Here is a 22,146-nt window from a genome sequence, read left to right as displayed (position 1 = left end):
GATTTTAAATGTGTTAAAGGAAGGGTGGGAGCAACAGTCATGCCAAGATCCTAATATCGTTCAGTTTGTGTCCGAATTGTATGGCCACCTAAGGCAGATTGCGCCACTACTGAACGAACATATGGATGTACCACAGTTGACCGATCTTTCCAACCGGGAGACAAGGTACTGGTGCTTGTGCCTACTACTAAAAGCAAATTGTATGCTCAATGGCGAGGCCCCAGAGGCGGTGGGACCTGTAAACTACAGGGTACGACAGGGGGGTAGACAGAAGGAGGCACAAATTTATCATGTAAATCTGTTAAAACCTTGGAAAGAAAGTGCCAGTGTGCCCTCTTTAGTGGCAAAGAAAACCCCAGACTGTCAGGTACCCATGGAGGTCACCCTCAGTCTTAGCCAAAAACAGGAAGTGATGAGGTTAGTAGCACAAAACCAAGATGTATTCTCTGCTATTCCGGGAAAGATATATATATATATATATATATATATAATAGTACTGGCGCTAAAAATTAATGCTACATTTAAAATTAGATTTATAGCTGGTGCATATATAGCTGAAACGGATGTATAAAACAATAACACATTTATTACATAAATTGGCAATAAATACAGACAATAATGGGAATGAATAAATTCATAAAATATAATTAAAATCCACAGTAGCAGATGAGATCACTGCAACAATTCGCTACTAGGGGGATCCAAAGTCCATTATTGTAGAATGGGCACTAGCTGAGAGGACCAAGTGAACAGTTCCAACAAGTAAGGCACAGCAAATATTTACCAAGTGGGTCAGATGTATACCACAGTCCTGTTAGCGATGATCGCAGAGGAATTGACTGAATTAGATCCACTTGTAGCTGTAGCTCTATATGGATATTAGATGCAGGTTTCCAAACAGCAAAAGGTAGTGTCCAATAAGTTCCAATGTGTTGGTATAATGAGGGTCACCCCAAGAATTGTAGCAGTGTGCAGGAGGCTGGCTTAATGCGTTTCGCTGGTTAAAAGTGTCCAGCTTCTTCAGAAAAGACCCAAATCAAACAGCATGAAATTGTTACTCTTCCCGGGGTGATAATTAAACAGACACCCTATTGCATACCTGAGGCAAAACAGGCAGCAGTAAAACGAGTGGTGGAGAATGCAATGACTTTCACAAGTTAAATAAAGTTTCTCAGTTTGATTCCTACCCTATGCACCGGGTTGACGAGCTGGTGGAGAATCTAGCAAAAAGCCAGTATCTCACATTTCTTGATTTGACAAAAGGGTATTCGCAGATTCCTTTGACTGAAGTTGCTAAAGCAAAAACAGTCTTCTCTACCCCAGAAGGCTTGTTTCAGCAAAAAATGCTGCATTTTGGTTTGCATGGAGCCCCAGCAACTTTCCAGAGGGCTATGAATAAGTTGCTTCGGCCCCACAGGGAGTGTGCAGCTGCATATTTAGACAACATCATCATCTTTAGCTCCAACTGGGAGTCACACCTTCCAAGGTTAGAAGCAGTGTTACAGTCTTTAAGGGCACATGGGTTTACCGCTAACCCTGAGAAATGAGCCATTGGAATGGTGGAGGCGAAATACTTGGGATATGACGTAGGCAGAGGGCAGGTTAAACCTCAGCCCAGTAAAGTGGAAGTGGTCCTTACCTGGCCTAAACCCAAATGTAAATCACAACTCAGAACATTCCTTGGTCTGGTTGGTTACTACCGCAGATTCAAACATGATTTTGCCACTAGGGCGGCTCCATTGACGGAGTGCCTTAAGAAACAATCCCCAGACCAGATAATGTGGTCTAGGTCAGCAGAGACTGCTTGGCAGGATTTAAGACGAGCCTTGTGTGTAGAGCCTTTGTTGCAAGCTCCTGACTTTAAGAAGCAGTTTGTGTTGCAGACTGATGCCTCTGGGACAGGCTTAGGAGCAGTCCTTTTCCAGGAGGTAGATTAGGAGGAGAAACCTATACTCTATCTTAGCCAGAAATTGCTGCCCACAGAACGCAAGTACTCAACTGTGGAACAGGAGTGCTTGGCAGTAGAGTCGCTAAAATATTATCTGTTGGGGCGAGAATTACGGCTAGTCACAGATCATGCTCCCTTACCGTGGATGCACACAAAGAGGTGAATGCGTATGGTGAAGTTAGGGGAGGAAGAGGAGGTGCAAGGCGAGCTCTGGAAAATGGTAGAGGATTGTATTCCCAGTAGGATGATGCAAATAGAGGTGGGTGAGGCCGAGAGCTTGCCTGAAAAAGTTTTAGCTTCACCAAGGTGGTTGAAGCTAAGAGGGAAGGAGTGTGACAGGGTCAGCATGCTTTCACATGCAGTTAATGTGGAGCAGCAGGTTTGTGCAGAGATGGAGCAATAAGCAGCATGGTAGTGAGATCCAGTCCAGGTTTTCCTGGGATCACTTGTAAGCTACAAGCAAGGATAATTAGCAGCACCTGGTATCTGTCTTTAAAGTTGTGTCAGTGCAAGTCCACAATGATCTCGACAGTAAATTAGTCGCCCAGTTTATAGGCCAAGATGTGACTAGTGTTAGGGATCCTGGACCTGAGGGTCCACTAAAAGAACTGTGTTGCTGTTTGGAAGATTCTGTGTACTGTCTATTACATCTTGCCTGTGAACACTGCACTGACCTGCATATCTGCCTGTGGTGAGAAAATAAACTTCTGTTGGATTTTACTCCGGTCTATGTGATTCTTGTCACACTTGTTTTATGACAGTTGTAACAGTGACTGTAGATATACAAAGACTCCCATTCCTATGTTCATTTTCATCAGTATCATTGCTTATCTTACTATATTTTTTTTAATTTATACGTTATTAAATACTATTATGAATATTAACTACCAATTAGTACAATAGCTGTTAGAAAAATAGATAAATTTAATTATTCATCTTAAAAATTTACATTTTTCATAGTCATTAACCTAGTTTTAATTCAGATTTTGTTGACAGCCTAATCTCATTTGATTGGGAGTATTTTTAAATCTATAGTCACTCTCTCACTGGTTATGTATGTGCTATACTATCTGGTATGTGCTACGATGTGGAACAATGAGACTGCTGCTGTTTTAAACCGTCCGCAGGCTGCAATCATTCGCTCTCTCTTTTTCAACTTACAAGAACAGTCAATGGGAAGTGCAGCTTCCCAGTCTCGTGTGTCTGCTTATGCTTACTGCCAATTGTGATAGCAAAATGAGTGGGGCATCTAAGAAAGTAAATAAAAAAGCCTTTGCAAGAAGAAAATGTACGTAGAACAGTCTTTGCCCACCTAACAGAAATCATGGGGGGACAACTGCCCCCTCTGCCCACCCTGTTCCTTCACCCCTGCCTGTAGATGAATTCTGTACATTCAGCTGCAGAGCATGCTAGGAGCTGAATACTGCAAGATCAGTCCACAAATCGGACCTGCCTTCATCAACACATACTGAGCAACTGCTGCATCGCAAAGACTTAAATATATACTGTATATTGTCAGGAAGGGGCAAGAACCTTGCAGGAGCAAAACTATATAAACATTTGTTATAGGCAAACAGGATTCAACAGTATACGATAGCTTTCATAATTTCACTCTACGTTCAAACTGGCATTGTAGAAAATTACAGTGAATAATCTGTGCATCTCAATCTGGGCCTGACTCAGGCGTGGGCCTAGTGTCGATGTCGGACACACGCGGCCGATGTTTTAAGTCTGCACATGCATCTTGAGTCGCACTGTGCTTGCGTCCCAGTGGTTACCGCCAGGGAACACAGAATCAATTTAGACAGAGAGAGATCATTTCGGTGGGGGTTCGGCCAGCCAGACACAGGTGTGTCGCCGTCAGCAACAATGGTTTTTCTACTTCAGGGTCCATAGGTTATCCACAGGATACCTTGGGGTATAGGTGTGACGTCAGTCGCAGGGCACCAAAGAGTTAAGCTTTCAGCCTCCCAGGATGCACTAGGTCCCCCTCCTATACCCCGCCCCCGGGCCAAGGCACCTCAGTTTAGTTTGGTGCCCGGCCGGAGTCGGGTGCACCTGTTGGAGTGGGGGCTAGAAGAGCCCCTGAAGCTTTTTCTTCATGCAGCTGTGGCTGCACATCTGGATGAACAGCATGGACTGTCAGTCCTGACGTCCATGCTGTCTTCCCTACACCCCGCCGGTACCAGAACGCCGGTACTGATCCGGGGATGCTGGTGGGCGTCTGGGGTCACAGCTAGCGGTGACCCCAGATGCTCCGGACCATGGCCGGATTCAAGGGGGACAGAGGTAAGCAGCGGGGTCCCGCGGTGGGTCCCCGCTGATCACATGGTCCTAAGTCCCCAGGCAGGGGGCTCCCTGGGGACTGGCTGCAGCGTAGACCCAGGCGACCAACCTGCGCTTCCACTACCCCCTGGGACAGCGGACCGCAGCAGAGCGGTAGCGCTGCGGCGTCCCAGGGGTTAAATGCATGCCAGGGGAGCGCGCCTTCCCTGTCTCACAGCCGGCGCCTCCCCCGCTGCACACAGCCCTCTCTGCATGCTGCCGACTGGTCCTGTGGCAGCGCTCCTCCCCCAGGCCAGCCTCCTCTCTGCTCCTCGGCGGCCATCTTCTCCAGAACGCATGGTGAACGCTGCTGGAAGCGCTGGACGGAAGCATAGTGGTCTGGGTCCCCCCGCATACCTCTCCTCCGCTGTGGCTCAGGTCTGTGTATGCAGCGCTGTGTCCTACCAGGCCCTGTGTCTGTGTAGTTGAGTAATCAGCGCTGTTAGTGCAGGAATTGTTATTTCTCTGCATTGTATGTGACTGTGCTAGCGCTGCCTGTAACTTTTCTTCTCTAAACTGTCAGCTTTATTACTGTCCCTGTTCTTCTGCTAAAGCCCTTGCGGTGCGGTGCTGCAGGGTGGTCTCTCGCCTATTTAATACTTAATTGGTGAGAGAGGTCACATACGTGGTGCCATCATGTCTGAAAGTGATTTTCCCCTCCGGCTACAGTGTACCACGTGCAAAGTACCGTTAGCGGAGGGGCAGGGTAGCGCGGAGGGCCTTTGCCGGCAGTGTTTGTCCATGGCGCGGCCTATTACGGTTACAGCACCGGTACAGGAGCCGCCCTGGGCTTGTTTCGCTCAGGCGTTAACAGCTTTAGTGGGCCAGTTAGCTCCGCAGCCCGCGTTTACTCCGATGGGTTTGTCCCAGCAGTCTGTGGTGTCGTCACCCATGCAGGGGTTCCCACGACAATTGGTGGTACCCCACAGTCTCCCTATTTCCCCGCTCCCGGGTTCTCAGGAGCCAGCGTGGGTTAACTCCCTGACGAGTTCTGTACAGCACTTGTCGGATGTGTTGCAAGGGGAGTCTGTGATGCGGCCTCATAAAAGGCCGGTGGCGTCTCTGTCCGCTCCTTATGAGGATGACGAAGGGACGTCTGATGATGGGGAGATTCTGGATCCTTACGATCAGGAACCTCTCCATACTAAGGACGCTGATGCTAAGTCCAAAGTATATATTCCTGGACTTATTCGGGCGGTCCGCACAGCCTTGGTGATTGAGGACGAAGTTCCCCCAGCGGCTAAATCTAAGTATGCCTTTTTCAAAGATGTGAAGGGCGATGCCACAGTCTTTCCTCTTTCGGGTCAGTTGGTGGACCATTTAGAGGAGGCGTGGAAACAACCGGGCAAAAGATACCAGCCGCAGAGACGCCTGGCGGTGGCTTATCCGTTCGCGGATAATTATTTTGCTAAGTGGGAATCCCCTCCACAGGTGGATTCTCACGTGACCCGTCTTGTCCGTAGTGCCACATTGCCGATGCCATCCATGTCCTCCCTTAAGGATGCTACGGACCGCAAGGTAGAAATCTGCCTGAAGTCCGCTTATTCCCTTGCAGGGGGGGCAGCACGGCCGGCTATGGCCATTTGCTGGGTTGCCAGAGCGATGGAGCGCTGGGCGGATTCATTAGAGGCTTCTTTTGAATCCGACTGTCCGGCCGAACAGGCGGAGTTGATTGGCAATCTCCGTGATTCGGCCACCTACATCAACGAGGCGGCTCTAGACATTAGTACTCTGGTGTCTAGAATTTCTTCAGCAGCGGTGGCTGCTCGTCGCACCTTGTGGCTGCGATCCTGGAAGGCGGACGCAGATTCCAAGAAAGGTCTGGAAGCGTTGCCGTTTACCGGAGAAGTTCTCTTCGGTCCGGATCTGGATAAGATTGTGGCCACGCTGGCGGCAGCCAAATCTGCTTGTCTCCCGTCGGCCGCTGCTCCTTCTGGTTCGGGACCATTGTCCTTTCGGTCATCTAGGGCCCAGGGCAGGCCCAAACCACAGTCGTTTCCTCGACAGGCTGGCCCTAAGAAATCGGTCAAGCCCCGGAAGCAGGCATGGAGTACCAGACGTCCGGCCCCCAAGCCAGATGACAAGCCTGCGGCCTGACGGTCCGGGCCTCCCTTTGGGGGATCCCAGGGTGGGAGGCCGCCTGCTACAGTTCGCCCAGTGTTGGTCGACCACTACGACAGACACTTGGGTTCTGGAGGTGGTTTCCCACGGATACGCCCTCTTCTTCCGGCACAGACCCCCGGCTCGCTTCTTCACCACGGGTCTCCCATCAGACCGGAACAAGGCTACGGAGCTGCGGAAGGTATTGCACACTATGCTCCAGGCTGGAGTTATAGTGGCTGTTCCATTCTCCCAGAGGGGCCAGGGTTTCTATTCAAATCTATTTTTGGTACAGAAACCCAATGGGTCATATCGTCCGATTCTCAACCTCAAAGCACTCAACAAGTCTTTGCGGGTCCCGAAGTTTCGGATGGAGACCCTACGGTCCATCATTCTGGCGCTGGAACCTGGGGACTACTTGGTGTCATTGGACATACAGGACGCTTACCTGCATGTCCCTATTCTTTTGCGCCATCAACAGTTCCTCAGGTTTGCAATCCGCAGCGGCCACTTCCAGTTTCGGGCGTTACCTTTTGGCCTGGCAACAGCACCACGTGTTTTCACCAAGGTGATGGCGGTCATGGCGGCTTCTCTGCGGCTGCAGGGAGTCCGCATGTTGCCGTATTTGGACGACCTGTTATTGGTGGCAGGATCTCCAGAGCTCCTGTTACGCCACTTGGACCTGACCATTGCACTGCTGCAACGGCACGGCTGGCTAATCAACTGGCAGAAGTCCACTCTAATCCCGTCTCGGAGGATTCTGCATCTTGGAGCCTTATTGGACTCGGGACAGCAAAGGATCTTCGTGACGGAGGACAAGATCTCTGCTTTACAGTCAAGGGTGCGCAGTTGCCTGCACAGCCGCCGGGTGTCCTTACACTCGGCGATGAGGTTACTGGGCTCCATGGTGTCGGTGTTCGACATGGTGGAATACGCCCAGTTTCACTCCAGACCTCTGCAGCACCTGATCCTGTCCAAGTGGAACGGGCTGCCTCAGTCTCTGAAGTCCCAGACGATTGTGCTCACCCAGGAGGTTCGCCTGTCCCTTGCGTGGTGGTTACAGACGACCCACCTCAACAAGGGACGTCCGTTCTGGGTTCCAAATTGGGTCCTGTTGACAACGGACGCCAGTCTTCGGGGCTGGGGAGCAGTTTCGGGTCCACACTTGTTCCAGGGCAGGTGGACGCCGACAGAAGCGGAGCTTCCAATAAATATCTTGGAACTCCGTGCGGTCTTCAATGCTCTCCAGCAGGCACAGCGGTTTCTCCAGGGTCGCCCGGTGCAGGTCCAGTCGGACAACGCTACCACCGTGGCCTACATAAACAGGCAAGGAGGAACTCGCAGTCGGGCGGCTCTCGTAGAGGTCTCTCGGATCCTGGTTTGGGCGGAGCGCAATCTTCCGGCCATATCAGCGGTCTTCATCCCGGGAGTGCTAAATTGGGAGGCGGACTTTCTAAGTCGCCAGGACGTTCATCCGGGGGAATGGTCCCTGCACCCGGACGTTTTTCAACTACTGGTGGACAGGTGGGGTCTTCCAGAAATCGACCTCATGGCGTCCCGGCACAACAACAAGTTGCCGGTGTACGGGTCTCGCACAAGAGACGAAGGGGCGTCTCTGGTGGATGCTCTGTCCGTCCGGTGGACGTTCCGGTTCGCATACCTGTTCCCTCCGGTCTCCCTTCTTCCACGGGTAATCCGGAAATTCAAACAGGAAGGAGGGACGCTCCTGTTGATAGCTCCCGCGTGGCCCAGACGGCACTGGTTCTCAGACCTTCAGGGTCTGTCCGTGGACAGTCCTCTGCGGTTGCCGCTAGGACCGGACCTTCTGTCTCAGGGTCCTTGCCTTCACCCGGACCTGACTCGGCTGTCTTTGACGGCGTGGCTGTTGAGACGGCCATGCTGAGGTCCCGGGGGTTTTCCAGCTCTGTGGTGCGTACCATGTTACGAGCTCGGAAACCGTCTTCCGCGAGGATATACCATCGCGTGTGGCATACGTTCTTCCAGTGGTGTCGACCGAGAGGTTATGCACCGCGGGAGTTTCGTCTGTCTCGGATTCTCGCCTTCCTGCAAGCGGGACTAGATCATGGGCTTCGCCTTGCTTCTTTGAAGGTACAGGTTTCGGCCCTATCTGTCTGGTTTCACCGTAGGATTGCTACAATCCCGGATGTGCGCACCTTTATGCAGGGTGTTCTCCGCATTCAGCCGCCCTTTGTTCCACCTGTGGCGCCTTGGGATTTGGCTGTGGTCCTGAGGGCTCTCCAAGGACCGCCGTTTGAACCACTGGGCTCAGTGGATCTTAAATGGCTAACAGCTAAGACTGTTTTCCTTCTGGCCATTGCTTCGGCCAGACGTGTTTCTGAGTTAGGGGCTCTTTCTTGTAGACCCCCTTTCTTGGTTTTTTATGGGAACAGGGCAGTGCTCCGCACTCGGCCCGAGTTTCTTCCCAAAGTTGTTTCCCAGTTTCATGTTAACGAGGAAATAGTTGTTCCGGCCTTTAACTCACCAGGTCTTTCCGTGGGTGAGGCCTCTTTGGATGTTGTGCGGGCCTTAAGGACTTATGTTGACCGCACTTCTTCGTTTAGGAAGTCGGACGCTTTGTTTGTCCTCTATGGCTTCCGTAAAAAGGGTTGGCCTGCTTCAAAGCAAACTTTGGCAGCCTGGATCCGTATGGCTATTTCTGAAGCTTATCTTCATGAAGGCCTACCGGTCCCTCCTTCTCTGAAGGCTCATTCCACTAGGTCTGTGGGTCCTTCGTGGGCAGCTCGACGTGGTGCCTCGGCAGTTCAGATCTGCAAGGCTGCTACGTGGTCTTCTGTCCATACCTTCGTGAGGTATTACAGGTTTGACACCTTCGCCTCTCAGGATGCTTCCTTCGGGCAGTGGATTCTCCTTTCTGCACAGGAGCGTCCCCACCCTTAAAGGATACTGCTTTGGGACATCCCCAAGGTATCCTGTGGATACCCTATGGACCCTGAAGTAGAAAATATGAGATATGGTAAGAACTTACCCTTGTTATCTCTATTTCTATGAAGTCCATAGGGTTCCACAGGACTCCCGCCCTGTCGCACCTGTGCTGCAGATGGGCTTTGCTCTGGTCACCGGTTTTCCGTCTCCCTCTGGTGAGAATGTGATTCTTGTATGTGTCCAGATCTTTGTTCTCTCTCTTCCTTCTCCTCCTCCGGCCTATGGCTTGGTAACTAACTGAGGTGCCTTGGCCCGGGGGCGGGGTATAGGAGGGGGACCTAGTGCATCCTGGGAGGCTGAAAGCTTAACTCTTTGGTGCCCTGCGACTGACGTCACACCTATACCCCAAGGTATCCTGTGGAACCCTATGGACTTCGTAGAAATAGAGATAACAAGGGTAAGTTCTTACCATATCTCATATTTTTCTGCAGTTGCACTGATTTTGGTGGCCATGTTCAGATGGGAATTCTACGTCTCCATAGATCATAGTTAAGCGGCTGCTTGTCACTATTGATAAAGCTATGCATTCTATTTAATGTCACACTGAAACAGCAAGTAATGTGGCATTATTCATTAAAAACTACATGCAAAATATTTAATTTCTAAAAAATACCTGGCTTAGAGCAATCTATTTATGAAACATTTTGAAACGTAACTGTATGTGTTACCTTTCAGCACGTTCATACCTGTCATAGTTAAGTTACACGTTTAAAATAAAAAGTCAGGCACATTAATTTCTGTTTTTGGATATTTAATATTTTTAATAACTAAATGCTCAAAACATTGTTTCTAATTTCTTTACAGTAACTTTACAGCAATATTAACATTTTCAGTTAAACAGAAGGATGTAACTGCATAGAAAGGTACAGTAAGGTCTCAGTCATTTGTACACAGAGAGAAAAAGGGAGAGCTGAAACTTTATACAGTAGTACATTACATAATGCTATTTGCCTCTTCAAAGCATTAACCATTAAATGCTATATTAAAAAAATTCTAAATCATACAATATTAGCTCTTCAGAACAATGGATTTGTAGTATATTGCATAGCTTTACCCAAAACACAGCTTAGCTATTTGCTTATTTAACATTGCTTGGGCATAAACGATTGTCCGAGCCGACAGGTGTTTAACAGTCCCTGTGCCAGCAGGTAGCATTGTGATCCAGGTTGGGAGAACAAGGCGAAATGCGTTTGACGCTCAGAGCATATCATTAGAGTTACGTATGGCACAGCAAAGGACCAAACTAAACACCATACCAAAGATCTGCCGAGAAATAGAAAAAACAAATGTTACTTAAATTTGTATTTGAAAACAAATGTCAATAAGATATAAATTCACTAAAAATGGAAGAATGTGTTACAGTATTTCATTTGTTTCCAATTCTGATTTGTATCACAATATAAACATACATATTTCATACTTAAAAGGCACAAAAAAGTAAGGAGGTGGGTTTTCTGTACATTAAGTGTAAGTGGGTTCATTTATTTTTTTTCAATGTAAAAGTTTATTAATGAAATGTTTATTGTGGGAGGGGCTAGCTGGTCTGTCTAAGGCAGGCCTGGCCAACCTGTGGCTCTCCAGCTGTTGTGAAAATACAAGTCCCAGCATGCCCTGCAAAAGTTTTGCAGTTAGGGAATGCTAAAACTGGCAGGGCATGCTGGGACAAGTAGTTTCACAACAGCTGGAGAGCCACAGGTTGGCCAGGCCTGGTCTAAGGACTCAATCTTCAGACAGAGCCTGGCAGTGTTCATTTAATAGTTTTTAATATTTTTTAAAGATTTCATTGTCAGAATGCTTTAATAAAAAAAAAAAATCAACAATACTTTATTAATCGTACTTTATTGATAGTTTTTTTTACTATCAACACCTAGACCCCAAACCACTTTTATAATTCAAAATTCTCCTTTTACAGGATACACGTTACACAGGATACACGTTACATGGGATACACGTTACACGGAATACACGTTACTTTGTTTCAAAAAATGCAGAATTTCAAGAAATATCAATCATATCCACACACATTATTGTGAGTTTTACAGCTTTGTGGTATTTGTGGCTAAAGATTTCGGCAACATCCTGAGATCTGAATAGTGTAAGATAATGATTAGATAATACAGCATTCTATTAGGTCACACAATAAAATACATTTCATCCCGTTAAGAGGCCAGTGATGTTACTATATATAGTAACATAATGTCTGGCATCACATGTACGCCCAGATCGCAAAGTGAAAGCCTTACACCTGTTTACAGAGCTTCCACAGCTTAACATGTTATCCTAAATATGCATCTATGTTAGTCATGACCTTAAAAATAAATGTGTGTTTAAGGGTAAAAGCTGTAGGATCTGGTATAAGGAACAGGGACAGAAATCTGCAATGTAAAGTGGCCGATCACATGACATAGAGGGGCTGATTCAGAGATGGGCTCAGACGCGGCCACATCTGCATCTATTGACGGTCACCTGTCTGTGACTTTATGAACTGCTGCCTGGTGTACAACAATGTGTCACATGTGCAAGGGCTGAGACACCCACTGTCAGCATCCATAGGCGCTGAGACACCGATTGGTGCTTCTTAGTCACACCATCAGTCATGACATCAGACCTTTGCACCAGCACCAGTTTCATTTCAAAACCATTGTGGTGGTGAATAGAAGCCAAAATCTGAAAATTCTGTCAATGTCCCAATAATTATGGACCTGACTGTATATATATATATATATATATATATGTATGTATATATATATATAGTGATATATCTGGGGTAATTTAGCTCGGTAGATGGGTCAGTGGTGCAGTATCTAGGTGCATAATAAGGGTCCATGTGCAGCTTTCAGGTTAAATGAAACAAATGGTGCTTTACTGTCAGCATGCAGGTACAAAATAATAAAGGACCTAGCCCCCATGCAGGCACTACCTCACTTCTTGGCCCTTCTCTATAATGGGCGGCTAGCCTGCAAAGTTAACACAGTCTCAGGGGTAAATTTACTAAGATTCGAGATGGTCCCGATTTTCAAAGTGATTTATCTCGCTGGTACTCTCCAAAACTCAGGTGATTTAATCCCTTTATTTATTCCAAATTTACCAACAGGCGATTTGAGGCTAAACGAGTTGGCCGATGGTGAAGCAGAACGAGATATCTCTCCCGAGTAACTCGTTTTGCAAGAGATTACTCATCCAAAATTGCAGTGTTTTCTCTCTGCAAATCTCTCCTGAGCTAGCAGCCAGCACATATCAGTGAGATATGTGCTTGCTGCTTGTGTGTTAAGCCTTGTAAAAAATTGATAAATGTTTAAATAAAAAAATTACTTGAGTCCCCCAGCCCCGGACATGCCAGCTAGTCCTGGTTCTTAACATTACAGTGAACAAAGGGCCTGATTCAGACCCACTTGCGAGCGGCTGTCCGCTCACAAGTGGGTCGATGGTGTGCACTGAGCATGCGCACGACAGAGGGAGCTCCGTCGTGCATGCGCCAGACGCGACGAGCGAAGGACTTTCCTTCGCTCGTTGTGTCTGATCAAAGGGGGCGTCCTGTCGATGTTGATTGACAGCACGCCCCCTTTGGTGGGCGTGCCGGGGGCGTGCCTCCCAGACGGGGGCGTTCCCAAGGGAACGCCTACCATCAGAAGCCGGCCCACTGACATCACTGACATCACTAGTGATGTCAGTGGGAGTGATTTTAGTTCTGATAGAGCCAAAATCACTCCGGGCCTTGCGGTTGAGAAACTCAACCGCAGGCTCCGGCTCGCTGTGGCGATGGTCAAGACCATCGCGACCATCAACCTGCACGCTCGTATAGGCTGTGGGTGGTGACCCACAGCTATACGAGCGTCCAGGAGGACGCTCCATTTTTATGGAGGACGGCCCTCATTCAGAGCGAGCGCTCTGCTCACAGCGTCCGGCTCTGAATGAGGGCCAAAATGTGTAGGGTTCCACTGTAATTTAAGAACCAGCACCAGGCAGCAGGGACAGCCGCAGCATCAGCCCTGACCGTTAGTCAGCTCAGGCCAGGGATCCCTGGGGAGTTGGGGACCCCCCCCAATAAAGGGGTCACCCTCTCCAGGGCACCTAGGCTATCCCCGCCACCCCTGGGTGGTGGGCGGCGGGTTGATAGTGTTAGGTGTAGTGTAAAAATTTAAATTTTCATCATTGTATTTACAGTGGAACTACAGGTCCCAGCAAGCCTCCCCCGCATGTTGGTACTTGGAGAACCACAAGTACCAGCATGCGGGGCATTAAGGGCCCACTTGTACCTCTAATTCACCTGTAAAGAAATGGTTTATAAAACACATAACATGCTGTGAAATTAAAGCTTTATTGCATCCATAAACACACACATGCTCTCCTGTTTCCAGATGTTCATGTCCCCTTGTCAACGTAAAGTATCCCAACGAAGTACCTGTTAAAAAAGATCCAATACTCACCTTTATGTCCCACAATGTTCTCCGCAGAAATCCAATACGTGCCCCGGATACAGTGTAACAACATGTTTCTGCATAGTTACAGTACGCTAATGTCAGCTCATGGGATGAGTTGACATTAGTCCCTGGCCGCCAGCCAATCAGCGGTGGCTAACATTAGCGGCCGCTCATTGGCTGGGAACCACGTGGAGGAGTCGCTCATTGGCTAAGCCCACGTGGGTGGTATACGTGTCAAGTACCAGCATGTGGGGGAGGCTTGCTGGGACCTGTAGTTCCACTGTAAAGACAATGATGAAAATTCAAATTTTTACACTACAACTAACACTATCAACCCGCCACCCACCACACAGGGGTGGCAGGAATAGCCCCGGGCTGTCAGCCCAGGCCAGGGGTGCCCTAGAGAGGGTGACCCCTTTATTGGAGGGGTACCCAACTCCCAAGGGATCCCTGGCCTGGGCAGACTAGCGGTCAGGGCGCCCGCTGAAAGGGCACCCCTGGCTGTGGCATCAGTACCTCGTTAGAAAGGGTCCAGGGCTGGTTTTAACTATACGGGGTACCTCATGTCAATTTTTTTCTCCGTATATTTAAAACTAAAAAATGTCCGGGGCTGGTTAGTGTTTTTTAAAAATAACCCTATTTTAACCATTTACACAAAGAAACATACACAAATCACAATGATTTGTGTATGTTTCTGACCAGGGGGTTGAGAGTTTGATAAGTGATTTTGTCAGAGAGTTTGCTCCTATCTCACCCGAGCTTGTCATCCCGATTCTTGGTAAATTTGAGAGATATATGTTTTAGGTGAAAAGTACTTCCAATTTGGCCCGATGGTGATTTGATTCGAGATTGCTATCTCACCCGAGTTTTACGAGTGAGATGAGAGAAATCTCTCTCTAACTCACCCGACTTTACCTTTAGCACATTTGCAAGCAGGAAAAAAATGAATAAATCACCCGAGATGGTCATCTCGACCTATCTTGATTCTTAGTAAATTTACCCCTCAGTCTTTATAGTCCTGTCTCTCACAGGCCTCCTGGCCTGGCTTGGTGGCAAGACAGTTTCTGTTGTGGTCCTCTCTGCGCCGCAAGCAAGTATGGACACTGGCCTCCTGCCTGTAGCTTGGCTGCTACAACTTCACATACACAGTCAGAGGTTTGTGGTCCTTCCTGTCTGATTGCAGGTCTGGACACAGCCTCCTGGCCTCCCACTGGCCTGGCTTGGGACACTGGGCTCTTTGGCTGCCTCAGTCCTCCTTAGACTGACTTCATATGCAGCTTGACGGTCTGCCTCATCAGCATCACCTGGGCTCTGTACACAAGGCAGCCCTAGGTGTGGTCACACCTCCTTTTGTTTCCTGTGTTAGTGGATCCCTTCTGCCCCACACAGGATCCATGGCTCACTATCGCCACCTAGCCTGATATTGCCACAATATATATATTTTGTAGTATTGATTAACTTAACATAGATGACTGAAATAGAAACAATTAGTGGGTTGTTCAGGAGCACATACTTTTGCACTGGGTAATATGGGACAATTTGAGAGTATAATAATATGCACTCCAACATTGTCATAATATGGGTGTTTGGAGCCTTTATGGACTGTGGCCCTGATTCATAGCCGGACGCTCTGACAGAGCGATCGCTCTGAATCAGGGCCGTCCTTCTTAATTTTTAGAGCGGCCTCCTGGCCGCTCGTATAGCTGTGGGTGACGACCCACAGCTATAGCGAGCGGCCAGGAAGATGGTCGCGATCGGGCTTGCGACGAGACCCTTGTGGTAGGGTCTCGTTGCTACAAGCCCTGAAGTGCCAGAAAGCACTCCCACTGACATCACTTGTGATGTCAGTGGGGCCGGCCCCAGACGGTAGGCGTTCCCATGGGAACGCCTCCGTCTGGGCAGCCACGCCCCCGGCACGCCCACCAAAGGGGGCGTGCTGTCACTCACCATCGACAGCACGCCACCTTTGGTACGAGACCCGGAGCGACGGCTTGCCCGTCGCTAAATGGGTCTCTCGCATGCGCAAGACGGAGCCGGAGCCGGAGTTTGTTATACTCTACAAGAATAAGAGTTATTCTATTACTGAAGGTGCGTACACACACAAAGATTTTTTGAACGATTTAACTATAACAATGTCGTTATCGTTCAAAACTATAAGTGTAAAACGATGAACGATTATCGTTCATGCGCGTTCACGTTTGTCGATTGTAGTTCAGTCACACTGGCCAACTGAACGATTTTCAATAGAAGTTGCAACATTTTTCCTTCAACACACAGAAAATCGTTTATTATGTAAAGTAAAACCAACTACTTTGTAAAACGATTTTCGTTCACTTTTTCAAGGGAAAAACTGAACGAAAATCGTTCAACGAAAATCGTTCAGTACTTATATCGTTGTGTGTGTACGCACCCTGAAGGTTCCTACATACACGATTTTTTGAACGATTATCGATAACGATATCGTTTATCGTTCAATCGTTGATAAAATCGTTTACTTTCAGAGTTAAAACGATGAATGATTATCGTTCATGCGCGTTCACATTTGTAGTTTGTAGTTCAATCAGACTGACCAACTCAACGATTTTCAGTAGGGGAATATGCAAAAATCGTTTGTAGTTCAAAAAATCGTTAATTACATTTAGTAAATTAACGATTTTAGTAAACAATTTTTGTTAATTTTTCCTTGAAAAAATGAACAAAAATCGTGTACTAAAATCGTTCTTTTACTAAATCGTTGTGTGTGTATGCAGGTTTAAGGTGGAGTATGTTGGCAGGAGGGTACTGAATGCTGCAGCAAGCACTGGGAAATCATACAAGGCAGTTACACCAAATATAGTATGTGTGTACTCTAAATCTGATTAGAAATGTTATTAGTTACATTGTAAAATTAGCTTTCCCAGAAAAACAAATTTACCTAAGTATAAACAATTACACCAGTCGTGAACTCTAATTGCCTCTGGTCACAGGGTGCTTGTGTGCCATAATCCAAAATGAAATACAAGACTGTGGAATAATAAGCATTCTCAAGTATGGGTCTATTTACTAAGCAGTGTTAAGGTGCCAGCCAATCAGCTCCCAACTGTCATCTCACAGGCTGTGTTTAAAAAATGACAGTTGGGAGCTGATTGGCTGGCACCTTGACACTTTCTTTTCACTTTTCACTCTGTCTCCTAACACTGCTTAGTAAATAGACCCCTATGTGTTTAAGGGACTCATTTATCATTAACTATTTGCGGCATATTAGCTGAAAAACACCAGTTTTGGGGGAATATCCGCAAACAATTAGCATCCTTGTAATGTCAGCAGTCACAATGATGTTAGATCTACTAAGCTCTGGAATGCAAAGTGTATTGGAAGGAGGAATATATATATACGCCATCTAAAGATAGCATTGTGCTGCTGTAACCTATGGGCTACATACTGCAATACTACCCGGGAGAGGGTTCTGAAGGAACCCTGTACGGCAATGGCTGCCGCACTTGCTTGGTCTTTAGACCACACATGTGCAGGAACCCAGCACAGGAGTGAAGAGATAGTCTCTTCACTCTAGGCACCTCACAGGGACGAGCTTCTTTCGGAGCCCCTGTCCCTGCAGGGGCTCTTTTATACGTGGCGGCACTAAGATCGCATTCTGCTATGCGACTGTGGGCGCTAGTAATGCACCCAGATCACACTGCAAATGTGATTGTTAATAAATGAGCCCCTAAATCATGTAATTGTCAGGATTGTGAATCAATGGAGTCATATGGCTTCAGTTACAGGGTTCATGTGTCTGCAAACCTTTTCCCAGATCTTACAATGCTATGTAACGCAAAACGTATTCTGGCTATCCCTTGTGTTTGCAGTCCTTGTTCCTGATGTGACTGTCCTGAGTATTTGCAGCCCTTGTTCCTGACATGACTATCCTGCTTGTTTGCAGCCCTTGTTCTTTAGATGGCTGTCCGGAGTTTGCAGCCCTTGTTCCTGACATGACTATCCTGTGTGTATGCAGCCCTTGTTCCTGACATGACTATCCTGTGTGTATGTAGCCCTTGTTCCTGACGTGACTATCCTGTGTGTATGCAGCCCTTGTTCCTGACATGACTATCCTGTGTGTTTGCAACCCTTGTTTCTGACGTGACTATCCTGTGTGTTTGCAACCCTTGTTCCTGACATGACTATCCTGTGTGTATGTAGCCCTTGTTCCTGACATGACTATCCTGTGTGTATGCAGCCCTTGTTCCTGACATGACTATCCTGTGTGGATGTAGCCCTTGTTCCTGACATGACTATCCTGTGTGTATGCAGCCCTTGTTCCTGACATGATTATCCTGTGTGTATGTAGCCCTTGTTCCTAACATGACTATCCTGTGTGTATGCAGCCCTTGTTCTTGACGTGACTATCCTGTGTGTTTGCAGCCCTTGTTCCTGATGTGACTGTCCTGTGTGTTTGCAGCCCTTGTTCGTAATGTGACTGTGCTGTGTGTTTGCAGTCCTTGTTCCTGATGTGACTGTCCTGTGTGCATGCAGCCCTTGTTCCTGACATGACTATCCTGTGTGCATGCAGCCCTTGTTCCTGACATGACTATCCTGTGTGTATGTAGCCCTTGTTCCTGACATGACTATCCTGTGTGTTTGCAGCCATTGTTTTTTATGTGACTATCCTGCGTGTTTTCAACCCTTGTTCCTGACGTGACTATCCTGCGTGTTTTCAATCCTTGTTCCTGACGTGACTATCCTGCGTGTTTTCAACCCTTGTTCCTAACGTGACTATCCTGGTGTTTGCAGCCCTTATTCCTGACGTGACTATCCTGTGTGTATGTAGCCCTTGTTCCTGACATGACTATTCTGTGTGTATGCAGCCCTTGTTCCTGACATGACTATCCTGTGTGGATGTAGCCCTTATTCCTGACGTGACTATCCTGTGTGTATGTAGCCCTTGTTCCTGATGTGACTATCCTGTGTGTTTGCAGCCCTTGTTCCTGACGTGACTATCCTGTGTGTTTGCAGCCCTTGTTCCTGACGTGACTATCCTGTGTGTTTGCAGCCCTTGTTCCTGACGTGACTATCCTGTGTGTTTGCAGCCCTTGTTCCTGACGTGACTATCCTGTGTGTATGTAGCCCTTGTTCCTGACATGACTATCCTGTGTGTTTGCAACCCTTGTTTCTGACGTGACTATCCTGTGTGTTTGCAACCCTTGTTCCTGACGTGACTATCCTCTGTGTAAGTAGCCCTTGTTCCTGACGTGACTATCCTGTGTGTTTGCAGCCCTCGTTCCTGACGTGACTATCCTGTGTGTTTGCAACCCTTGTTTCTGACGTGACTATCCTGTGTGTTTGCAACCCTTGTTCCTGGCGTGACTATCCTGTGTGTATGTAGCCCTTGTTCCTGACGTGACTATCCTGTGTGTATGTAGCCCTTGTTCCTGACGTGACTATGCTGTGTGTTTGCAGCCCTTGTTTCTGACGTGACTATCCTTCGTGTTTGCAGCCCTTGTTTCTGACGTGACTATCCTTCGTGTTTGCAGCCCTTGTTCCTGACGTGACTATCCTGCGTGTTTGTAGCCCTTGTTCCTGACTTGAATATCCTGTTGTTTGCAGCCCTTGTTCCTGATGTGGCTATCCTGCATGTTTGCAGCCCTTATTCCTGACATGGCTATCCTGTGTATCTGTAAATCTAGTAACCGGTAGAATGTCCTCGGTTTTAATGAGAAATTAGATGCATAATAAATTCTGCATTTGACAAATAGCCACCAAGTGAACCTGTCTTGGGTGGGATGCTATGCTAATCTCCTTTGCTGGTCTCTTGAATATCTGATGCTGGACACACATTCTGCAGCTTCCCTCGGTCTCTCAGCTGCCTTTTCTGTATCCTCCTCTTTGCCTTCTCACTACCTTGTGGATTTACTTCAGGATTCAACAGTATTTCTGTATACATATGATATACCTGTACACATATGATGGCAGAGTCAGGGAATGGGATTGGATTACCGGCGGCCAGTTCAAATCCTAACAAGGAGATCGACAGGCTGAAATCCCGACTGGCTGAGGTAAGTACTCTATCCCTCCCCTCTCTCCTCCCTAACCCACCTTTAGATGTGCCTAACCCTAACCCCCCCTTCCCCTAGCCTAACCCTCCCCAGGGGGTGCCTAACCCTAAGTCCCCCTGGGGTGCTCTAAACCTAACCCTCCCCCCCGCGGGAGAGAACGGGTGCCCGTACTTACCTCGATCAGGCCCGCAGCGTTCTGAATTCTGGTGTCGGGACTATGACAGGCCCAGTGTCAGGGAGGGACCTTGTAACTACTGTATATGTTGATTCAGTTTCTTGTCTCCCACACTGGCTTGGTTGGAGTAACAGAAGTCATACTGTAGTTGGACAGAGTACTAAACTGATCCACTGTTAAAAAGGCCTTAATGGTATTTGCAGATGAGATCACTGAATCATGTTGCTTTAATTCAATATCTGCAGATGAATCTCATGACAGAACATAATTACTTATGCTAGCTCTCCATCCATGGTGTTCACCAAATGACTACTGTACTCAGGGCCATAACTAGGGTAGGCCAGGGGGCAGGGGGCGCTATTTGGGCCTGTCAACTTTCCTGTTTATTATCATTCTTACTTGTAGCTTCCTCTTCTTTTATCTCCAGCATCTCCTGGCTGCCTCTTCCCTGGCCCTTCCCCATGAAACCATGGCCCTTTTTAACATAATATTTTTCTTGACACCAAGTTTGGTTGTGGCATGATCACATCACTTCTGTGCAAATAGCATAGTCTTATATACTATATAATATTAAGATTCTTTATTAGGTCACACTATGTCGGTTTTTATTCTCTTATTTTGAGATACACACCTGGGACATTGTTACGGAGATCCCGTCAGGATAAAGACCATATGGACTCTATATGAACAGTGTTGTTGCAATCTAAAAAGAACTGGTACACTGAAGGCGCCGTTCCTTCACCATTTTTTCTAATATATATATATATATATATTAGGGATGTGCAGGCTCGGATAGGTTCGAGTTTGCACGTGGAGTTCGGATTTTTCCCTCCAAAAAAACGGAACTCAGAACGAGGCAAAACGTCATCTTACATGGACGAACATCATCATTCCTGGACAAAAGACCAGGAATGATGATGTTCGTCCATGTAAGATGACGTTTTGCCTCGTTCTGAGTTCCGTTTTTTTGGAGGGAAAAATCCGAACTCCACGTGCAAACTCGAACCTATCCGAGCCTGCACATCCCTAATATATATATATATATATATATATAGTTATATATGTATATATGTGTGTGTGTATATATATATATATATATATATATATATATATGCAGTCAGGTGCATAAATATTGGGACATTGACAGAATTTTCATATTTTGGCCTCTATTCACCACCACAATGGCTTTGAATTGAAGCAAACAAAATGTGCTTTAACTGCAGACTGTCAGATTTAATTTGAGGGTAATTACATCCAAATCAGGTGAACGGTGTAGGAATTGCAACGGTTTCTATAAGTGCCTCCCACTCATTTCGCAGCCATTGTGGTGGTGAATAGAGGCCAAAATATGAAAATTCTGTCAATGTCCCAATATTTATGCACCTGACTATATATATATATAGATAGATAGATATATACAGAAAAATTTTTTAGGGGTGCACTCACCAGACTTCAAACAAGAGCTTAAAAAGACAGCGGCACCGCCCCCTCACTTTTTGCGGCCAGAAGCACTGTAGTGACACAAGGCCCCACCCCCGGTCTCTCGTCTCCTCTGCCTGTGGACAGCTCGGCCAAAGCCAGCATATTTGGAGTAGCCAGCCAAGTGCCTGCTGCAAATGAGGACGACAGTAATGCAGCGTACCTGGTCCCAGCAGTCCCCGACTTTCTGGCTCTAATCCACGCCTCCTCTCCACCCGGTGTCACCCATACACCTTCTACTGTCTCTGCCTGTTCCTCTTGTCACCAGCTCCTGTATGTGCCCCCCCCACCCCCTCTAATACCCAGTTTCACCCGGCCCCTTCTGCTGTCCCTCCCTGTTCCTCTTTCCACAGCTCCCCTCCACCTCCTCCTGTATGTGGCCCCCCCACCCCCTCTAATACCCAATGGCACTCAGCCCCTTCTCCTGTCCTTGCCTACCCCTAAATCCCCTCCCAAAACCCTCCTGCCAGGGGCTCTCCACCTCCTACTCCTGTGTCCGGCTCCCCACCTCCTACACCCGTCATCGGCATCCCACCTCCTACTTCTGTCCCGGGCTTCCCACTTCCTACACCTGTCCCCGGCTTCCCACCTCCTACTCCTGTGCCCGGCTCCCCACCTCCTACACCAATACCTGGCTCCCCACCTCCTACTCCTGTCCCCTGCTCCCCACCTCCTACTCCTGTGCCCGGCTTCCCACCTCCTACA

The 22,146-nt window shown here is 47.7% G+C and overlaps 1 protein-coding gene across 1 annotated transcript in view; it reads right to left on the bottom strand.

Moving 5' to 3' along the window:
* Positions 1-10,071: 10,071 nt before the first annotated feature.
* TSPAN2 (tetraspanin 2) overlaps positions 10,072-22,146 on the bottom strand; it is a 211,325-nt gene continuing 199,250 nt past the window's right edge. The window contains exon 8 of the mRNA XM_088467423.1: positions 10,072-10,600. Coding sequence (XP_088323549.1) covers positions 10,535-10,600 — 66 coding nt within the window. The 3' untranslated portion in view covers positions 10,072-10,534. The remainder of the gene's footprint in view (positions 10,601-22,146) is intronic.

The sequence above is a fragment of the Taudactylus pleione genome, unplaced genomic scaffold (genome assembly GCF_031769625.1).
Source record: "Taudactylus pleione unplaced genomic scaffold, aTauple2 ptg000010l, whole genome shotgun sequence".
NCBI classification, from domain to species: domain Eukaryota; kingdom Metazoa; phylum Chordata; class Amphibia; order Anura; family Myobatrachidae; genus Taudactylus; species Taudactylus pleione.
The sequence above is the reverse complement of the archived record's forward strand: the minus strand, read 5'-3'. Positions and strand labels throughout refer to the sequence as shown.